This window comes from Macaca fascicularis, chromosome X (genome assembly GCF_037993035.2).
Source record: "Macaca fascicularis isolate 582-1 chromosome X, T2T-MFA8v1.1".
NCBI classification, from domain to species: Eukaryota; Metazoa; Chordata; class Mammalia; order Primates; family Cercopithecidae; genus Macaca; species Macaca fascicularis.
In genome coordinates this window covers 22,017,156-22,040,269 of record NC_088395.1, presented here as the reverse complement: position 1 = coordinate 22,040,269, position 23,114 = coordinate 22,017,156, and the positions used below count along the sequence as shown (strand labels likewise).

At 41.4% G+C, this 23,114-nt stretch overlaps 1 protein-coding gene across 1 annotated transcript in view; it reads right to left on the bottom strand.

Moving 5' to 3' along the window:
• Positions 1-23,114, bottom strand: part of PHEX (phosphate regulating endopeptidase X-linked) — a 231,379-nt gene that overhangs the window by 116,335 nt on the left and 91,930 nt on the right. Inside the window, exon 12 of the mRNA XM_005593167.5 lies at positions 4,399-4,500. Coding sequence (XP_005593224.1) covers positions 4,399-4,500 — 102 coding nt within the window. The remainder of the gene's footprint in view (positions 1-4,398; positions 4,501-23,114) is intronic.

The following is a 23,114-nucleotide window of genomic DNA, read 5'->3' as shown; positions in this document are numbered from 1 at the left end:
AACATGCACTAGAGGGATGAGGGAGCGGGGGCCACACACAACAACTCCCATCAACTGTTGGGTGAGGACTTCTGAGGAAGGCGTGGCCATTCCCCATCCTTTGGGCCCCCTTTATGAGTAGCAAAGCAGGCTGTAGCAGGGGGAGAATGCTCTTAGCCAAAATGCAGGTGGCTGCAGTTGGAAGTCAGGCAGGTGTGCTGTGAAGTGGTAAGGACAAGGCAGGGGTTCCCAACCTTTTTCATGCAGCAGAATCACCAGGTAAAACACAAGACAATGAGCCCTACTCCCAGAGCTCAGCAGGTAGGGATGCAAAACTGTGCATCTCTAATGAGTTCCCAGGGACCACTGCTGCTACTGGTCTGGAACCACACCTTGAGAACCACCAGGCTCGGGATATAGGCAGGGCCCTGACTGAATACCTGGGAGAAATCCAGTACCTAGGCCTGGTAGAGCTCAGAAACAAAGCCAAAGAAGTGAGCTACACCTCTGTTTTGCCCTCTGCAAGAAAACTCTCCCCACCTCACTCAAAGCCTGTGTGTGGGAGTTAAATGCCAATAAACTTAGGACCATGCAGCCGACTTCTCTGCACCTGCTGTGGCCAAGGTTAAGGCCACTCCCTCACAGCATCGTTAGGATGCCACCTCCCTGTGAGTCCCATCCTGCTATTTTTCTTTGGATGTGACCTGACAAACTTAGGTCCCAGGGGCAAAGAGCACAAAGAAACAAATACTCCCGAAGGGATCCAGCTTTTGGTTATATAGTCACATCCAGCTGGAGATAAGCCAAGCTCAGGAAGTTGCTCCTCCTGATCTGACGCTCTCCTGCCAGGCCTCAGTCAGAATCCTGATGTAGCGACCTTGAGATCCTCCTCTTCTACTCCGGCAAGGGCAAATCCTCCAGAAGCCACCCCTAAAATCATTATTTTATCACCTGACACTCATTCAACAGCTGTGGTCACCAGAAAAATAACAGATGCCCTGTCCTGTGCTGCTTATTTACAATAAGAGCACATGCTTGCAGGGAACAGGGGGTGCTTATTTCACAATACTGAATTTCCACTTGAAACCTACACCATCAGTTTCACAATACAAAAACCACTCATGACCTCTTAAGAGATGAGCAGGACAAGGCAGGGAGACACAGATAACAAATTTACCCTTCACGGGAGCAGAGGCATCCTCATTTATCTTTTACAGTGATCACCCCTAGCAAAGAGTATGACAAAGCCACATCCACACACTTCCATTTTGAGACGAGGTCACTGCTACAAAAGCCAAGGTATTAGGCCTCAGAGCACTGCAGCTTTCTGTACCTGCCCGGTTCAGGAGGTCGGTCACTATGGATTGCTGAGGTTAACACTTCTTAGGAGGCTCTGCAATTAGCTGCGGTCCAGACCTTCATGGTGAAGGCAAGAAAAGCTTCTCCCTTTCACAAATCAGAACATTTTTCCAGCTTTCCCAATGGGTTGCCAAGTGACTCAGCACTGGCCCAGTGTGGGCACTATTATTGATGAGAAATCTTCCGCCTGGGTGATATACTGCATACAACACATGCCCAAAGAACAGTGCCAAGTCATACCAGGAAGAGCAGGCGAGTTATTCACCCTCCACTTCAAATGCTGGCAAATCCTTTTCTTAATGCAGGGGCTACTCAGTATCAGAAAGACAAAGCCCTAAGATAGTGAGAGATTTCCATCTAAGATTCAAGGAATTATTAGGCAGAGTCTCTCCTTTCTTGTTGACTATTAAAAGGCAATCAAATCGAGGACAGCAGAGAAAAAGGGCAAGAAAAATTTTTTTTTTCAAAAACAACCCCGGAGTAGAAAGCTGCATAAAAGCTTTCAATGCCGCAAGTGTTCTTTGTGAGTACCACGAGCTCCACCCAGAGGTCATTTTCAGAACTGCATGTTTATTTAATTTTCAAAAAAAAAAAAAAAAAATTTATATCTTCTGGGGGTCCCGGGAAGGACCCACTTCAGAGAACTGCTGAAATTGCTTCGACAACATCCATCTTTCTTGCATTTCGTTAAAGAAACTTCTCTGAACTCTGAAATGCAAGATATAGTCGGGGAACTTTGTGAGATCTAATTTGCCTTTGATATTTGTACCTGTCGTGGAACTAGCAGAGTTCCTGGCAGGTTGAACTCAACTCAAAGAAAGTAGAGTGTTCAAAGAGTGCTTTTAGAAGAAAAACTGACAGCTCTCATTGAAATAAAATAGAAGACTGGAGAGCAACTCGGGAAGCAAACAGGAACATGTCTAATATTAGAAGAACTGAGAATAGTCCTGCTTCGAGAAGGACCCACGGGCCACTTGCCGAGAAGGGCCAACTGTGAGGCACCCACTCCCTTATGCAACTCAGAAGAACTCCCTGAGGCAACTGCAATCCATACTGCTCAAAGAACTGACTTCCCAGAACATTCCCCTGGCATCCAGCTATTCATAACACGTTACCCCCAACACGCATACATACACATACACTCCACCCCACCCTCCACCCTGGTGGTCCTGTACTAATTCATGCAAGCACCTATTCGTTCCACGTGAGGTCAGGCGAGGATAAAGAGCCCTTCATACTAAGCGCTCAACTGCCCAGGGCAAGACACATCCTGTTCCACAGCCAGCTTGTGGTAACAAGCTAGCTCAGCAAATAAATGAAGCCTTCATAAAACAACAATATGTTGGTGTTGAAAGTTGTCCACTATCTGGAGAGTTTTCCATCACAGCCCATGTGCTCTTGCCTTCATCAGCTTGTGCCTTATGTGACTGAAGACAGCTTTGACAGATTTTTGAAGGGGGAACAAACAATCAAAACTACCCCTTGTCTTCCTCCAACACTGCCTTGCCACCTACCATCCCAGTTCTTCCTTCATTATAAACACTGAACAAACAGCCTTTTCACATCTATTGACAAAAGTATCTATGGCAATGTTTCTCCATCTCCAGTACCATGAGTTTAAAGCACTAGAAAATATCCTTGCTAAACCTCTACGTGTTCTCATTTCAACAAGGTTAAGCATTCCCAGAATGCCGCCCCCTTTATTTCTTGACCATAAGGCAAAAGTATTTGTGCTCAGTATGACTCAATATGACTCCAAGCAGTGTTTCCCCAGACCTGCCTAGTGATAACAATCACCTGGAGACTGGCTAAACTGACAGATGTTCAGCCTGCATCCATGATCCATTAACCCAGGCCTTGCTGGGAAGGGGCCCAGAAAGCCAGAGCGTCCAGGCAACCCAGGTGATTGCTATACTTAGGAAGCTTTCTAAAATACCTCTAGATACAAGAAACGCTCCTCATTTCAGAATCTCTCAGCTGCAGAGTAGCATCCATCAAGAGTCTAGCAGGTGTGCTCTACCCACTTGAATTCCAGCTCTATCAGAATCTCTCGAATTCAAAATGCATCCCATTCATTCATTTATTCAGAGATGGAGTCTCACTCTGTCACCCAGGCTGGAGTGCAGTGGCACGATCTCAACTCGCTGCAACCTCTGCCTCCTAGGCTCAAGCAATTCTCCCGCCTCAGCCTCCAGAGTAGCTGGGACTACAGACGCATGCGCCACCACGCCCAACTAATTTTTTGTATTTTTAGTAGAGATGGGGTTTCGCCATGTTGGCCAGGCTGGTCTCAAACTCCTGACCTCAAGTGATCCACCTGCCTCAGCCTCCCAACGTCCTGGGATTACAGGCATGAGCCAGTGCGCCCAGCCCGTTTTCTACTTTTAAACAGCATGGCTGTCAATACTTTTCTCCTTTAATCCCTTATTGTGTTGCACAGTATCAGAAAATTTTACAAGGCCCAGCAAGTGTCCACTTCTATTAGGAAATACTTTTGTAGTCCTAAGCAATGGTAGAACACTGGTCTACAGTCTAGAAGTATACTATTTGGGTCATTTGTGCCAAATGATGGGTCAGGGAGGAGATATGCTTGGTTACAGGAAAGGATTTGCCCCAGGACATTTGCACGCATCATGCACAGAGCAGAAGGACATGTGACCAATATGGGTTTTCTTCTTCTTGGTGTCTTAGGGGCTCTTCTTCCAGCTGCTCCCTGTGACTCCCCACTGCTCTGCATTCTGCCATATCCAGTGATGGTTTATGACACAATTCAGCAGGCAGCAAGCCATGTGCCTCTTACAGACGGCAATTAGGAGAAAGGAAAGGCAGAATTACAAGGTATTTGAAAATGCAGTTCGAAAAATTCCGATATTATTTTCTCTTACCTCTTGGTGAAAAAAAAAAAAAAATCTATGTATTCATCCAAAAGCAGACAGCTAACTCTGGGGTCATTCAGAGTCAACAGTTCAGTCAATATAAAAACCAACTATACAGTCAATGTCAAGCATGAAAATCCATTAAACCAGAAGTCTTATTGTTTTCATCAAAAGGAATCCTTACCTTTTCTTTGGCTTTCCTTTTCGTTCCTGCATCCATCCACTCATTTTCTTTCTCTAGCATGTCAATAAAGGCCCAGCGAACGCCCTCAATCAATTCCTCCATCTACAAGAAAATACCCAAAGAGGAAACGTCAAAGCCAAGAAGCTTCAGTCGAGGTTTTCTGGAACAAAATTGGCTTGCATGAGAAATGACTCAATACTCAACATGGTAAGTAAGGGGTTCCTTCAGCTTGACTCCATGCTCTGGCAACACTTCTTTTCCCAGGAAAATTCCCTTTTTTCCACCACTAAAATATAACTAACCAGGCCCAGCACGGTGGCTCATGCCTGTAATCCCAACACTTTGGGAGGCCAAGGCAGGTGGATCACTTGAGCCCAGGAGTTCGAGACCAGCACAGGCAACACGGTGAAACCCCATCTCTACCAAAAATATAAAAATTAGCTGGGCATGGTGGCTCATGCCTGCAATCACAGGACTTTGAGGCTGAGGTGAACGTTTCACTTGGGCCCAGGGGTTCAAGACCAACATGGGCAACATGGCAAAATCCTATCTCTACAAAAAATATAAAAATTAGCTGGGTGTAGTGGCAAACGCCTGTAGTCCCAGCCACTCAGGAAGCTGAGGTGGGAGGATTGCTTGAGCCCAAGAGGTAGAGGTTGCAGTGAGCCATGACCGCACCACTGTACTCCAGCCTGGGCAACAAAGCAGGACCTGTCTCCAAAAATAAATAAATAAGATGATAACCATTTCTTTCCATGAGAATAATGTGATGGCCCAGCCATAAAATGAATTATACAGGTATACAGGGACAGGAATTCACCATAGATTATGACAAACCAATAACTTACCTGTCTATAGCTACTAAGCTGGTTCATCCTTATCAAAGTACTAACTAATTTTAATCATTTAATAAAGGACTGAGAGAGACAGGCAAAGGCATGGGCTGTGCATTTCAGATAGGTATTGCAGAAGAAAGCGAACAGTTGAAAGAGATAACTGTCAACACAGAGAAACGGGCAGGGAGGAGAAACCCCAAAGGACACTTCACCAATATGAATCACACTTATGTCAGGACCCCAGTTCTTTCCAAATTTAGTTCTGTGGGTTAAAATAAATGTTCGGCTGTGCTATATCATCTTCCTACTCTCCTCTCTACTCCTTGGCAGCTCAGAGAAGTCTTGTTATTTCAAATTTAAAAGTGTAGGTATAGGCCAGGAGCAGTGACTCACCCCTATAATCTCAGGACTTTGGGAGGCCGAAGTGGGAGGATTACTTGAGGCCAGGAGTTCGAGACCAGCCTGGGCAACACAAGAAGACCTCATCTCTATAAAAACAAAATTATTTTTAAAAGGCTGGGCATGGTGGCACCTGCACCTGTAGTCCTAGCAACTCAGGAGGCTGACGCAGGAAGATCACTTGAGCTCAGGAGTTTGAGGCTGCAGTGAGCTATGATTGCACTACTATACTTCAGCCTGGGTGACAGAGTGAGACCTTGTCTCTAAAAAAATAATGAAATAAAATGGTAGGCCTAAAGGGGACTGCTACAGAAAGGTGGTCTTCTGAAAGACCTCTTGCAAAGCATTTGAACAGTGAGGCCACACTCATAGTGAGGATGTGTGTGCCTGGCTTTGCTGCCAGTGTCTGTGGACCAAAAGAGAGGACTAGAGGCAAGGAGCTACTGACAGACATGTCACATTAGAGGCCACCTGCAGCAGTGTGAGGAGGCCCTGCCTGTTCATGGATACGAACCCCTCAAAATCCAGTTCTCCTGCAGAGATGCTTTGGCTTTCTCAACGGGACACCCAAGAAAGAAAAAATACTGGGTTTCGCCCCAGAATGAACTTTTTCATTTGAGAGTATGGTGTTGTCAATCAATTGTTAACATTAATTCTAGAAGAAAAGACGTGGAAATGTTTCCTTGCTTCTATAATAGTCAGCACTAAGCTTAAAATAATGTTTTTCTGTTTAATAAGTTTTCAGCTATGTTTTCAGTTCAATAACAGTTGTGAGGGAACCAGAGCTATAAATCAGTGGGCTGGGTTCCATCATATGTAAATAAGAACAAACAGCAGATGGAAGGGGGTCGGAGGAGCTTCACAGCTATTTCTTCCCAACTTGGCAAAAACATTAAAAGAAGAGAAACTTCAACTTGGGATAAAACACAAACTGTTAGAAGAGCAAAGAGCAAAAGGTCCTTTAAAACTCATTAAGTCAGTGGTTCTTAACTTTGTCTGCCCATTAGAATCTTTGGAGGAACTTTAAAAAAAATACCGACAGCTGGGCGTAGTCACTCACGCCTGTGATCCCAGCACTTTGGGAGGCCAAGGCGGGCGAATCACTTGAGGTCAGGAGTTCGAGACCAGCCTGGCCAACAGGGTGAAACCCTGTCTCTACTAAAAATACAAAAAAAATAGCTGGGTATAGTGGCAGGCATCTGTAATTCCAGCTACTTGGGAGGCTGAGGCAGGAGAATCGCTGGAATCTGGGAGGCGGAGGTTGCAGTGAGCCGAGATCGCACCACTGCACTCCAGTCTGGGTGACAGAGCAAGACTCCATCTCAAACGAAAAAAAAAAAAAAATACTGACAAAAAAATTTCTAAATAAAATAAAAAATCCTGAGACCTGGGCATCGGGATGCTAGTATCATTGTTCTGAGGTCCAGCCTGGGCACTGGGAGGGTTTAAAAAGCTCCCCAGGTAATTCTAAGGTGCAGTCAGGGCTGGGACCCACTGGACCAGGGGAAACCATTTATTTGACAGATAAGGAAACTAAGGATCAAGGAGTCTATGATCTGCTCAAGCTCATACAGCTAATGAGGACCAAAGCCAGGACCTGAACAAAGAGCTAAAATAACAGTAGAGAGCTCAGAGCCTCTAGTAGAAACAGAGGATTCCTCCCAAAATCAGAGAAATGCCAGGGGGTAAAAGGGAATCAACTGAGACATGTAGAAGTCACCATTTCAAACAGAAGACCCACATCAGGAGGATATTAAAATGACAAGGAAATCTCCAGGAACTAGATCTTTTGCCTATTGGCAAGCCTAAGTCTTTTTTTTTTTTTTTTTTTTTTTTTTTTTTTTGAGACGGAGCCTGACTCTGTCGTTCAGGCTGGCTCACTACTCACTGCAACCACCACCTCCCAGGTTCAAGCGATTCTCCTGCCTCAGCCTCCCAAGCAGCTGAGATCATAGACACGCACCACCATGCCAGCTAATTTTTGTGTATTTTTAGTAGAGACAGGATTTCACCATATTGCCCAGGCTGGTCTTTAACCCCTGAGCTCAGATGATCCACCCGCCTCAGCCTCCCAAAGTGCTGGGATTACAGGCATGAGCCACCGTGCCTGGCCCTAAGTCTTTAGGACCTCACCATGTAGCAACATGCATTGGCTGGCCCAACAAGATAAATTATATCTTCCCAAATTAGGGAGGGGCAATGGGGAGGAAAAGAAGTGGGTGGACTCAAAGGAGAGATTTAGTGACCAAACCAATGGAAACAGGTGATTCATTTTATGTGGGAAAATGAGGAAAGTAGAGTCAGATTCATTCCTAGGCTTCAGAAGGGTATGGGCAACCACCGCCATTCAATAAGACTGAGAAAGCTGGAAGAAAAAGAGGGATGGGGACAGAAGCCAAACTAGTGGGATGAAGAGTGTATGGGAAGCGAAGACAGCAAGTCTGCTCAAATTAACTGAGTTTGTCTATGAAGGAGAAAAAGCAAAGATAGGAGAGAAGGAGATGTAGGGTTAAGGGAAGGGTCTGAGGGTTTGGAGTTTGGGTTTCATGCATATGCTTGCTGATGCTGCCACTACTGTTTTTGTTGTTGTTGAACAGCTGCGAGATTTGACTATGTTTAAATACCAATAGAAAGGATCCAGCGAAAAGGAAGAGACTGAAAATATGGGACAAAGAAAGCCATGAGTGGTGTCTCAGAGGGCAAAAGAGGTGATAGGATCCAGAGACTATATGGAAGGATTCACCTTACACATGAGACAGACACTTATGAGAGGAGAGGAGATTAAAATGATAGACAGGCATGCAGAAGAATCTAAGATTAGATGTAGAACGTTGAGAGTCCTGGTATAAAGGTGGGTCTTTTCTCCATGGAATAGGATTGAGACCTTCTGCTTAAAGGGAGGTTTCTCTAAAAAATTACATTTCTTCACACATGTGCATCCTGGCAGCATGAACATATTACTAGGAAGAGAGGTACAGTAGTAGCCCCTTATTCACGATTTTGCTTTCCATAGTTTCAGTTACCTGTGGGCAACTGTGGTCTGAAAATATTAAATGGAAAATTTCAGAAATAAACAACTCACAAGTTTTAAATTGCACACCATTCTGATTAGTGTGATGAAGTTTCACGCCATCCCAACCTGTCTGGCCCGGGATGTGAATCACCCTTCATTTGTCCAGCATCTCCATCCTGTATATACCCACCCAATAGTCACTTGCTAGGTATCTTGGTTATCAGACAGATCATAGGAAGTACAAGCATGAGTTCAGTACCATAAGATACTCTGAGAGAAAGAGAGACCACATTCACATAACTTTTATTACAGTATATCATTATAACTGTTCTATTTTATTATTAGTTATTGGTGTTAATCTCTTACTGTGCCTACTTTATAAATTAAACTTGATGATAGTTATATATGTGTAGGAAAAACATAGTATATATAGAGTTTGGTACTATCTCCAGTCTCATCCACTGGGCTGGGCAGCGGGGTCTTGTAAAGTATCTGTCTCAGATAATGGGGGATTACTATATATACAGATAGGGACAAAGAGGACAATAAAAGGTTCCCTCTCAATACCCTGGCCAGGATGTAGCAATAATAGAAAGCACCCAATAAATAATAAAAGATTGAACATGTCCAAAGAAAATATTTATTTGGGATAAGGTATACAAAAGCAAAACATTTTATTATGTTTTAAAATAAATTAATTCGTCAAAAAAAAAAAAGCACTCTCCAAGCTAAAAAGATCTTTGGCAAATTTTGGAATTTTTGGATTCCTGTGATGAATCTTAAGGTCATTTTGCTCCTGTTCTTTTTGGGACATTTTTATGGAGTATGTGGTTATTACTAAAATGGGGCTGAGTGTTTCTAGATACTTCTCTCTAAGCAGCTTGGTTTCACAGGACCCTCCCCGTCCAGCATCTCCTAGGCGTTAAAATGGCTATCAAATTCATTAAAATTTAATGCATTTTGAAAAGATTTTCAGGACGGGCACAGTGGCTCACATCTTTAATTCCAGCACTTTCGGATGCTGAGGCGGGTGGATCACCTGAGGTCAGGAGTTCGAGACCAGCCTGACCAACATGGTGAAACCCCATCTCTACTAAATACAAAAAAGAAATTAGCCAGGCATGGTGGCACATGCCTGTAACCTCAGCTACTTGGGAGGCTGAGACAGGAGAATCACTTGAACCCGGGAAGCAGAGGTTGCAGTGAGCTGAGATTGCACCATAGCACTCCAGCCTGGGCAACAGAGCAAGACTCTGTCTCTAAATAAATAAATAAGAAAAGGTTTTCAAAGTTCTTTGTCTGCAACCCGTTGATTGGCATTCTAAATGAAAATAAAAAGAGGTAAAAAAGATTTCAGCCCACTGCTAGAGTGAAAAATGACAAATAGTTTATTCACATGCCACTTCCTTCCTCCTCTGCCTTTTCTTCCACCTCCTCCCCTGCCGCCACCACCTCTGTCTTCCCTGAATCCACACTTCGGTAACTCTCTTTGTGGCTCTCTCACATTTGTCAAAACGTGGGTAAATCACTTTTTGTTTTCCCATGAGCCTCAGCTGCTCTTTGCCCTTGTCTTCTCTGGCACCTCCACTCCCCACAACATCCCCCATCTCAGGTTCTCAATTTTTTTCTTTTTTTTCTCTTTTTTTTTTTTTTTTTTTGCAGACTTTACAGATTCATTGTATAACATTTTCTGTAAAATGGTGTTGAACTACCCCAGCAGACTTCAAGAACAAGGAAAATCTTTGAAGGTGATTAATTTCATTGGTTGACATGTCAATGCAAATAAGAGAAATAATTATTTTAGCATGCTGGAACTAGGAAGATAAATCACTGAACACTTCTGATTTTTATCTTTAGACTACTCTACAGCATCACACAATAACATTGCCTTCAGTCAAGTCAAAAACCTGCTGTAATTTTAAAGTAACAAGAAAAGAGAGAAACAGTATTTCTTCACTAAACTTTGACCTCACACCTCAACCAGGCAGCATATAACATTAATAGAAATCCCTTAAACTGGAAGTCTTAAGGTGAAGTTATCCGTAGGAAATATTTAGAGCCAGTCAAAGGTCAAAATATAACATATAAAAATTAACTCAAGTGTTATTATGGTAAAATCTGCCATATTCAGGCTAAGAGCCCTCTAGGCAAAGCAACATTTTGTTAAATATCTATTTATTTCAGGGGCAGGGCGCGATGGCTCCCACCTGTAATCTCCAGCACTTTGGGAGGCCAAGGTGGGCGAATCATCTGAGGACAGGAGTTCAAGACTAGCCTGGCCAACATGGTGAAACCCCGTCTCTACTAAAAATACAAAAATTAGCCAGGCATGGTGGCGGGCAACTATAATCCCAGCTACTCGAGAGGCTGAGGCACAAGAATCGCTTGAACCCGGGAGGTGAAGGTTGCAGTGAGCCGAGATCACCCCACTGCACTCAAGCCTGGGTGACAGAGCAAGACTCTGTCTTTTAAAAAAAACAAAAACAAAAACAAAAACAAAACAAACAAACAAACAAAAAAAACATTTATTTCAGAGTTTATGGAACCACACTATAAAAATATGGTTCATTTGGTTGATCTATGGGCAGTTCTTAGTTCTTTTCCTCAACCAGTATTATCTAAAAACAGGTTCTTCTTTTTTCATTCTTTGCACCCCAGGATTTTGCCCATAGTGTTCTACGTCAGACACCAGACATTGGTAAGTCACATATGCATAGGCACTTGTTACCCTTCCATCCAGGGCTTCTCTTTACTTTAAAGAGAGGGCTCTTCTCTTGCCCTCTCCTTACCCTTCCTCCTATCACATGGATGTAAGAATTCTGTACTTTGTATAAATGAGTCATGATGGTTCTATTAATACATTTGAAGGGACATATGCCAACCTTGCTTTAAGGAGGGGTCAGTTTGCCCCATTATCAGTTGTTTTCTTCAAAGCTTTGTCCCTGATAATAAGGAAATCCCACAAGGCAACTCAAATCCTACCTCATACCCATGAATCCCAGACACTTAAACCCACACTTTCAATTCCCTCTCTGAGTTCCTGGGAGGCTTAAAACCAGAATAATACATATATGTGTGTTTAATTGTTGTCTTTTCATTTATATTTATTTGGTCTCCCTAACAAGACCCATAAGCTTTGAGAACAGGAACCGTGATTTAGATCAAATGAGATCATGAATATGTAAGCAAACAAAAAAGTATTCTGCTAATTTAAAATTTTGTTTTATGATTTCATATCTCATGTGATGTGATTTTTCACGATATGAGTCCATATCTCACATTCACACTTAATATTAAAATATAGCAGATGCTCAGTAAATACAAGTTGATCAATTTATGCTTTTTGAAACCTTCAATTGGTACCTAGCAGAGTTGAAACTGAATCAAATATCTTACATATATGCTAACAGATAACAGTTATTTGAATAGTATAAAGAGAAAATATTAACAAACTCACTCATAGAAAATATGGTGTTGTGCAGATATGATCATGAGATTTAACAACATGAAAGCTGAAAAAGGAAAAAAAAAATGCATGGTACCCTTTTTAGGTGAAGTCATTTTTGAAAAGAGAGACCTACTCTGATTTAATAATTCAAAGCCTGAATCCATGAATAGAACTTATCAGTGAGTAGCAAATCCATCTTTATATTAGGGGACAAGGTTCACAGCAAATGTCTCCGGAATGAGTGTAGCCTACTACCAAACACAAACGTTAGTGGAAATCAGATGACTCAGTAAGTTAGCCTAGTCCATTCTAAGATAGGTGATGTCAACATGGTACAGCTAGGAATGGTTTAAAAATACAGTACATATCTAGGAGGAATACTTATAGGCTAAGAGTTCTGAAAAAGGAAAGAAAGGAAAAAGAAAAAAATCAGTAAGGTTGATTATGTGCATTAACCTTAAACTAATTTAATGTTAATAAAATTCTTAACGAAAAGGCATAATGTTGAGTAGGTTTTCCTCTTTAATATACTTAGAAGTTATAATATCTGGAAAAAAACATGAGATTAAAATGTTTCCAGTCTTCCCATTGCTCTAGAACAGGGCAAGTTTTCTTGAGTTGTAACCACTTGATTAGTGGAATGTGAAAAATGGAAATCATTGTTAATAATTTATGTGGATAACCCTGAAGAAATAGGCTTTAATCTCAGGGGGACTCTTAAAACTTTTCTTTCTGGCAATTGTCACTTTACTAGAAACACAGACGTTAAATAAATCAATGTACCAATAAATAGTAAATATTCATTAATTCATTACTTATACTGTAACTATTTATAAAAATGACCTTGGATTGGCTCCTGATAAAAAATAATGGCAACAAAATAAGTAAAAAGTGACCTATATTGAAGTGGGACATGTGGTTAAACCAGAAAAACTAAGGATAGTTAGAAAATGCTGAGGTTTCTGGCAGCCAAGTGAGTGAATAAATCATATCAGTTTGTCAGGATTAGCAATGTTACATACCTATTAAACATTTTGGCAAAAGAAGAAAAAATCAAATTATTTGGGCCCAAGTCATGCTATAAAGTGGGTTATTCTGGCGGTACAGGAAGAGTTTCTCATGTCCTTTTATCTAAAGGCATATATTCATAAGACTCAGGTAGATATTTATATTTATATTTGCTGGATATGAACATATAGGCTGTGTTCTAATTTTATAACTCATCTTTTCCTGTTTTCCACTTTCCAACTTTAAGAGAGGATGAATCAGAAACCAGAATAATATTTACAAGTCAATCGGTCTCAAATAGTCTAGCCTTTGGCTGTGGGTAAATTCTCCCCAGCAAGTAACTATGTCTGGTCACTTCCAACATTCAGATCTGTTGGAAGGCATAAATGTTTTCTTTAGGTAAATGAATTTCTAATACAGGGTCTTCACATTCCATAGGTCTGACCAGATCTGCTTGACAAGACTGTGGCTGATAATATGTGGCAAAGGCAACACTGCCCAATGCTAGCCAGAAATGGAGAAAACAAACAAGAAAGGTGAGCCGATGTGTCATCGTCATAGCAGCAAACTGAAGGACAAGGACAAGAGTAAATGTTCACACTTATTTCAAAAGAATTCCCAATGAGCTATCTAAATTACTTGTTTTGCTGGATGTTACTTGACCAAAGATTGCATAAATGAGCTGTCACGACTGGGACCTCATATTTGTTGCAACAAGATTTAGCCTGTAGAGGGTTGTGAAATCTGTACCTATTCTAGAAATTATACGGCTGGGCACGGTGGCTCATGCCTGAAATCCCAGCACTTTGGGAGGCCAAGGAGGGCAGATCACGAGGTCAGGAGATCGAGACCATCCTGGCTAACACAGTGAAACCCCATCTCTACTAAAAATACAAAAAATTAGCCAGGCGTGGTGGCATGCACCTGTGGTCCCAGCTACTTGGGAGGCTGAGGCAGGAGAATGGCGTGAACCTGTAAGGCAGAGGTTGCAGTGAGCCAAGATCACACCATTGCACTCCAGCCTGGGCAACAGGGTGAGATTTGGTCTCAAAAAAAAAAAAAAAAAAAAGAAAAAGAAAAAAGAAAAAAGGAAATTATATTTGGCTCCTCGAGTAATTTCATGAGACTCTTTTTTTTTTTTTTTTTTTTTTTTTGAGACGGAGTCTCGCTCTGCCGCCCAGGCTGGAGTGCAGTGGCCGGATCTCAGCTCACTGCAAGCTCCGCCTCCCGGGTTCACGCCATTCTCCTGCCTCAGCCTCCCGAGTAGCTGGGACTAAAGGCGCCCGCCACCGCGCTCGGCTAGTTTTTTGTATTTTTTAGTAGAGACGGGGTTTCACCGTGTTAGCCAGGATGGTCTCGATCTCCTGACCTCGTGATCCGCCCGTCTCGGCCTCCCAAAGTGCTGGGATTACAGGCTTGAGCCACCGCGCCCGGCCTTCATGAGACTCTTGTGTGAGCCAGACTTGGCATTAAATGATAGGGTGGGTTCTGGAATGTGGCCAGGGCACTAGCATGAAAAGGATCTTTATTCCAATGAAAGCTACTACACTAGGCATGTATGGAGGAGTAGCAACAGTAAAACCCCCCAGGCACCTCCCTCACTCTATGATACATTTAAAAGAGGCAATCTAAATGCAGAAGTTGCCACAGCCCATGCCAGGAAGTTGATGTTATAAATTCTATCTTAATTATTAACATTAGGCATGGCAATATTAGCAATAAGAGTAGCTGACATTCACTGAGCACTTGTTGTATACCAGGTATTGTGCTAGGCCTTCTACATAGATTACCTCATTTAATTCTCACCACAAATGAAACAGGGACATACTACTTTTATCCCTATTTGTGATACACAGCACTGAGAGCTTTAATGCCATACCCTTCATTTATCCACACCCTTTACTGTGTGACTTTGCGGATCCTCTCATTAAAAATGCAGAGTTACAGGTGGCTTATACTTGTAATCCCAACACTTTGGAAAGCCAAGGCAGGCAGATCGCTTAAGCTCACGAGTCCAAGACCAGCCTGGACAACATGGCAAAACCCCGTCTCTACAAAAAAGACAAAAATTAGCCGGGCATCATGGCGCACACCTGTAGTCCCAGCTACTCGGGAGGCTCAAGTGGGAAGATGGCTTGAGTCTGGGAGGCGGAGCCTGCAGTGAGCAGAGATCACACCACTGCACTGCAACCTGGGTGACAGAGCCAGACCTTGTCTCCAAAAGGAAAAAAAAAAAAAAAAAAAATGCAGACCCTGTTTCCCTAGTCTGTAAATCTGGGCCAGCCTTGTGACTTGCTTTGGCCAACAAAATGCGGATATTACATTATGCCTGTTCTGAGCCTAGGTCTCAAGAGACCTCACATGTTTCTACTTGCTCACTTGAACTTCTGCCATCACCATGAGAACATGCATAGGCTAGCCGGCTGAAGGAAGTAAGACACATGAAGCAGAGCCGAGTCATTCCAATCACCTCTGCCAAAGCCAACCTTGATCAGCCAACCCCCAGAAATTCAAGCCAGCCCGGCCAAAATCAGCAGAGCTGCATGGGGGCCGCCACTGACTCCAGATGCATCAGCAGTAACTGCTTATTGTCAGATGCCAGTGAGGCTTTGTGATTGATTGTTACATAGCCCTACCATAGCAACAGAAACTCTTGCATCATTTATAAACAGGAAAACAAGCTCAAAGAAGTTAACTGATTTACCCATGTTGGTAAGAGCAGAGCTGGGCTATGAGCTATCAATGCAACTTTGCAGAAAACCAGACATAATTTCTTTATTAGGTCAATATTTTATAAATATATTAAAAAGCCCTTAAAAAAACCAAATCATCATGGTTTGCCTTAATTTGGACAGGTCTTCAGCAACGTTTCTCTGGAAAGTGATCTTGATAATAATAACCAACACCACTTACTAGACAAACAGAAACAGGGGTATTTGGTAGCCAAAGAGAATATCCTTTCTTTCACAGTTTGTGATGAAGGGACCATTGTCTTTATCTGTACAATGGCCTTACTGAGAACAACCCTTATGAGCAGCTGAATTCGCAAGGAACGAAAACCCTTCAGTATAAGGGCAATGTATAATGCATGACACTGACTTTCATGTGACTTCTGCCATCAATGTTATAGTTACATCTCATTTACTCAACCACTGAGAGAAACAGTGAGCGAGGGAATTGGGGAACTTAAAGAATATTAATGGCAGTACATCAATTCAATTATCTTAGCTCACTAATGAGGTGAACTTCTAGTGTATTGAGGTTGCAAGTTCAAACTCTGCCACTGCAATTGGACCCACGTGGGTATTTAAGTCTTCGACACCAGATGTAGCAGTATGGGGTGGGAGGAGAATTCTTTCTTTAGGATAAGAATTACTACTGGAATTGCTCAGGCAGAGAGCAGCTCAGAAAAAATGGAAGATACTGTAGGTCATCCATGGCATTACTTGGGAACATGAACAATGTCTTTAAAGAGAAATAGAATAGCCGGCTAGAGTGCAGGAGAAATTAGTGAATTGTTTTACATAGGGAGTCAAGTTTTAGTTCTTCACTTAATAAAGCCTAAATCTGAAGTGTAATAGATTTGCTCTGCTTTAACTAGATTAACCTTCTGCATATAGAATGTTTTAACATATGATAGGAGATCAGTGACTTTAGCTTTGATCTGAGAGCTGACAAAGACTCTCTCCTTGACCAAAGTTTAGTCAGGCTCCTCTGAGCCCTCTTCTCAAGTATGTCTTGCCCTTACCCTCCTCTCAGCCTCCCACCCCCATCCTATCCTTGTCAAGCCTGCCTAGTCCAGTTGTAGCAAGAATCCTGTTAAGTCACTTTAGAAAGAATCCCCATCCTGATCACCTTGGCCTGCCTTCCACAAGAATCCTGTTAAGTTGGTTTAGCAAGAATTTCCCTTCTCCTGATGTCTCCTCTTCATAATTTTCCATCCACTGACCCCCTCATTCTCCTCACTGGCTATAAATCTCCAGCTGTCTTTGCTGTATTTAGAGTTGAGCCTAACCTTTCTCCCCTGTTGCAATAGACTTGACACCTCTTGCAATAGTCCTGAATAGTCTTCATTACTATTTTAACAAGTGTCAAAATAATTATTTTCTTCAACTGGGTTTACTCTATAACAAAAATGCAGAAAATTTGAGGGAGCAGCAAAAAATACCTACTGGCAGAGATGAGATATATGAATAAAGGTAAGTAGTCCAGGGACACAGTGTCTACAATGAAACAAACCAAGACATGGTTTATACAGAAGAACTTAGCCCAGCCAAAATGTTCACATGGGAACTTCAACTTTACTGAATTTTCTAGAAACTAGAGATAAAGCAACAAGGCCTTTTTTCCCCATCAACACAATAGAAAAATTTTTCTTTGATGTATGTATTCACATTTCTGCCTTAGTAGAGAATGGTAAACATTTTTTTAAACTTTGATAATAAATCTTACAGAGCCTTTGGGTTACCACTGCAAACATCAGGGATCACTCCTTAGAATGATGTATGTACAAAATATGAGAAATTGAGCTCAGTGTGTAGACTGAGCCAAAGATATAGCTGCAAAGTTGTTCTTAGATTAAATCAATAGTAACTTGCTTCTTATCATTTCCGTCTTTCTCCTGAGAATTTTATGAATACAAAAACGTGATGTCAACTGGTTGGATTTGAATTAGGTTTCCACTATATTTATATTTAAAATATTGAAATACTAGAAGCCAAAACTATTCCAACTGTTTCCTACCTGTGAAATGTTAAAAAAAAATATGAAATGTGTGCCTTTTTAAGATCTTAATATTAGAATAAGTAATTTGCTAACAAGGGTAATTACAAGATAAGCCATTAAGAAGGTTCTGATCTCCTCATATTCATAAAATTGGCAAAGATTCAAGTGTCTTCAGAGAGAAGCAAGGAAATGGAACACTGGTTTCCATGTAGATTGTCTGGGCTTGAACCCCACCAAAGCCATTTTCTTTTTTTTTTTTATTTTTTTATTTTTTTATTATTATACTTTAAGTTGTAGGGTACATGTGCATAACGTGCAGGTTTGTTACATATGTATACTTGTGCCATGTTGGTGTGCTGCACCCATCAACTCATCGTTTACATCAGGTATAACTCCCAATGCAATCCCTCCCCCCTCCCTCCTCCCCATGATAGGCCCCGGTGTGTGATGTTCCCCTTCCTGAGTCCAAGTGATCTCATTGTTCAGTTCCCACCTATGAGTGAGAACATGTGGTGTTTGGTTTTCTGTTCTTGTGATAGTTTGCTAAGAATGATGGTTTCCAGCTGCATCCATGTCCCTACAAAGGATGCAAACTCATCCTTTTTGATGGCTGCATAGTATTCCATGGTGTATATGTGCCACATTTTCTTAATCCAATCTGTCACTGATGGACATTTGGGTTGATTCCAAGTCTTTGCTATTGTGAATAGTGCTGCAATAAACATACGTGTGCATGTGTCTTTATAGCAGCATAATTTATAATCCTTTGGGTATATACCCAGTAATGGGATGGCTGGGTCATATGGTACATCTAGTTCTAGATCCTTGAGGAATCGCCATACTGTTTTCCATAATGGTTGAACTAGTTTACAATCCCACCAACAGTGTAAAAGTGTTCCTATTTCTCCACATCCTCTCCAGCACCTGTTGTTTCCTGACTTTTTAATGATCGCCATTCTAACTGGTGTGAGATGGTATCTCATTGTGGTTTTGATTTGCATTTCTCTGATGGCCAGTGATGATGAGCATTTTTTCATGTGTCTGTTGGCTGTATGAATGTCCTCTTTTGAGAAATGTCTGTTCATATCCTTTGCCCACTTTTTGATGGGGTTGTTTGTTTTTTTCTTGTAAATTTGTTTGAGTTCTTTGTAGGTTCTGGATATTAGCCCTTTGTCAGATGAGTAGATTGCAAAAATTTTCTCCCATTCTGTAGGTTGCCTGTTCACTCTGGTGGTAGTTTCTTTTGCTGTGCAGAAGCTCTTTAATTTAATGAGATCCCATTTGTCAATTTTGGCTTTTGCTGCCGTTGCTTTTGGTGTTTTAGACATGAAGTCTTTGCCCATGCCTATGTCCTGAATGGTACTACCTAGGTTTTCCTCTAGGATTTTTATGGTATTAGGTCTAACATTTAAGTCTCTAATCCATCTTGAATTAATTTTCGTATAAGGAGTAAGGAAAGGATCCAGTTTCAGCTTTCTACTTATGGCTAGCCAATTTTCCCAGCACCATTTATTAAATAGGGAATCCTTTCCCCATTTCTTGTTTCTCTCAGGTTTGTCAAAGATCAGATGGCTGTAGATGTGTGGTATTATTTCTGAGGACTCTGTTCTGGTCCATTGGTCTATATCTCTGTTTTGGTACCAGTACCATGCTGTTTTGGTTACTGTAGCCTTGTAGTATAGTTTGAAGTCAGGTAGCGTGATGCCTCCAGCTTTGTTCTTTTGACTTAGGATTGTCTTGGAGATGCGGGCTCTTTTTTGGTTCCATATGAACTTTAAAGCAGTTTTTTCCAATTCTGTGAAGAAACTCATTGGTAGCTTGATGGGGATGGCATTGAATCTATAAATTACCTTGGGCAATATGGCCATTTTCACGATATTGATTCTTCCTATCCATGAGCATGGTATGTTCTTCCATTTGTTTGTGTCCTCTTTTATTTCACTGAGCAGTGGTTTGTAGTTCTCCTTGAAGAGGTCCTTTACATCCCTTGTAAGTTGGATTCCTAGGTATTTTATTCTCTTTGAAGCAATTGTGAATGGAAGTTCATTCCTGATTTGGCTCTCTGTTTGTCTGTTACTGGTGTATAAGAATGCTTGTGATTTTTGCACATTAATTTTGTATCCTGAGACTTTGCTGAAGTTGCTTATCAGCTTAAGGAGATTTTGGGCTGAGACAATGGGGTTTTCTAAATATACAATCATGTCATCTGCAAACAGGGACAGTTTGACTTCTTCTTTTCCTAACTGAATACCCTTGATTTCTTTCTCTTGCCTAATTGCCCTAGCCAGAACTTCCAACACTATGTTGAATAGGAGTGGTGAGAGAGGGCATCCCTGTCTTGTGCCAGTTTTCAAAGGGAATTTTTCCAGTTTTTGCCCATTCAGTATGATATTGGCTGTGGGTTTGTCATAAATAGCTGTTATTATTTTGAGGTACGTTCCATCAATACCGAATTTATTGAGCGTTTTTAGCATGAAGGGCTGTTGAATTTTGTCAAAAGCCTTTTCTGCATCAATTGAGATAATCATGTGGTTCTTGTCTTTGGTTCTGTTTATATGCTGGATTATGTTTATTGATTTGCGAATGTTGAACCAGCCTTGCATCCCAGGGATGAAGCCCACTTGATCATGGTGGATAAGCTTTTTGATGTGTTGCTGAATCCGGTTTGCCAGTATTTTATTGAGGATTTTTGCCTCGATGTTCATCAGGGATATTGGTCTAAAATTCTCTTTTTTGGTTGTGTCTCTGCCAGGCTTTGGTATCAGGATGATGTTGGCCTCATAAAATGAGTTAGGGAGGATTCCCTCTTTTTCTATTGATTGGAATAGTTTCAGAAGGAATGGTACCAACTCCTCCTTGTACCTCTGGTAGAATTCAGCTGTGAATCCGTCTGGTCCTGGACTTTTTTTGGTTGGTAGGCTATTAATTATTGCCTCAATTTCAGAGCCTGCTATTGGTCTATTCAGGGATTCAACTTCTTCCTGGTTTAGTCTTGGAAGAGTGTAAGTGTCCAGGAAATTATCCATTTCTTCTAGATTTTCCAGTTTATTTGCGTAGAGGTGTTTATAGTATTCTCTGATGGTAGTTTGTATTTCTGTGGGGTCGGTGGTGATATCCCCTTTATCATTTTTAATTGCGTCGATTTGATTCCTCTCTCTTTTCTTCTTTATTAGTCTTGCTAGTGGTCTGTCAATTTTGTTGATCTTTTCAAAAAACCAACTCCTGGATTCATTGATTTTTTGGAGAGTTTTTTGTGTCTCTATCTCCTTCAGTTCTGCTCTGATCTTAGTTATTTCTAGCCTTCTGCTAGCTTTCGAATGTGTTTGCTCTTGCTTCTCTAGTTCTTTTAATTGTGATGTTAGAGTGTCAATTTTAGATCTTTCCTGCTTTCTCTTGTGGGCATTTAGTGCTATAAATTTCCCTCTACACACTGCTTTAAATGTGTCCCAGAGATTCTGGTATGTTGTATCTTTGTTCTCATTGGTTTCAAAGAACATCTTTATTTCTGCCTTCATTTCGTTATGTACCCAGTAGTCATTCAGGAGCAGGTTGTTCAGTTTCCATGTAGTTGAGCGGTTTTGATTGAGTTTCTTAGTCCTGAGTTCTAGTTTGATTGCACTGTGGTCTGAGAGACAGTTTGTTATAATTTCTGTTCTTGTACATTTGCTGAGGAGTGCTTTACTTCCAATTACGTGGTCGATTTTGGAGTAAGTACGATGTGGTGCTGAGAAGAATGTATATTCTGTTGATTTGGGGTGGAGAGTTCTATAGATGTCTATTAGGTCTGCTTGCTGCAGAGATGAGTTCAATTCCTGGATATCCTTGTTAACTTTCTGTCTCGTTGATCTGTCTAATGTTGACAGTGGAGTGTTGAAGTCTCCCATTATTATTGTATGGGAGTCTAAGTCTCTTTGTAAGTCTCTAAGGACTTGCTTTATGAATCTGGGTGCTCCTGTATTGGGTGCATATATATTTAGGATAGTTAGCTCTTCCTGTTGAATTGATCCCTTTACCATTATGTAATGGCCTTCTTTGTCTCTTTTGATCTTTGATGGTTTAAAGTCTGTTTTATCAGAGACTAGTATTGCAACCCCCGCTTTTTTTTGTTCTCCATTTGCTTGGTAAATCTTCCTCCATCCCTTTATTTTGAGCCTATGTATGTCTCTGCGTGTGAGATGGGTCTCCTGAATACAGCAGACTGATGGGTCTTGACTCTTTATCCAGTTTGCCAGTCTGTGTCTTTTAATTGGAGCATTTAGTCCATTTACATTTAAGGTTAAGATTGTTATGTGTGAACTTGATCCTGCCATTATGATATTAACTGGTTATTTTGCTCGTTAGTTGATGCAGTTTCTTCCTAGCCTCGATGGTCTTTACATTTTGGCATGTTTTTGCAATGGCTGGTACCGGTTGTTCCTTTCCATGTTTAGTGCTTCCTTCAGGGTCTCTTGTAAGGCAGGCCTAGTGGTGACAAAATCTCTAAGCATTTGCTTATCTGTAAAGGATTTTATTTCTCCTTCACTTATGAAACTTAGTTTGGCTGGATATGAAATTCTGGGTTGAAAATTCTTTTCTTTAAGAATGTTGAATATTGGCCCCCACTCTCTTCTGGCTTGGAGAGTTTCTGCTGAGAGATCTGCTGTTAGTCTGATGGGCTTCCCTTTGTGGGTAACCCCACCTTTCTCTCTGGCTGCCCTTAAGATTTTTTCCTTCATTTCAACTTTGGTGAATCTGGCAATTATGTGTCTTGGAGTTGCTCTTCTCGAGGAGTATCTTTGTGGCGTTCTCTGTATTTCCTGGATTTGAATGTTGGCCTGCCCTACTAGGTTGGGGAAGTTCTCCTGGATGATATCCTGAAGAGTGTTTTCCAACTTGGTTCCATTTTCCCCCTCACTTTCAGGCACCCCAATCAGACGTAGATTTGGTCTTTTTACATAATCCCATACTTCTTGCAGGCTTTGTTCATTTCTTTTTCTTCTTATTTCTTTTGGTTTCTCTTCTCGCTTCATTTCATTCATTTGATCCTCAATCGCAGATACTCTTTCTTCCAGTTGATCGAGTCGGTTACTGAAGCTTGTGCATTTGTCACGTATTTCTCGTGTCATGGTTTTCATCTCTTTCATTTCGTTTATGACCTTCTCTGCATTAATTACTCTAGCCATCAATTCTTCCACTTTTTTTTCAAGATTTTTAGTTTCTTTGCGCTGGGTACGTAATTCCTCCTTTAGCTCTGAGAAATTTGATGGACTGAAGCCTTCTTCTCTCATCTCGTCAAAGTCATTCTCCG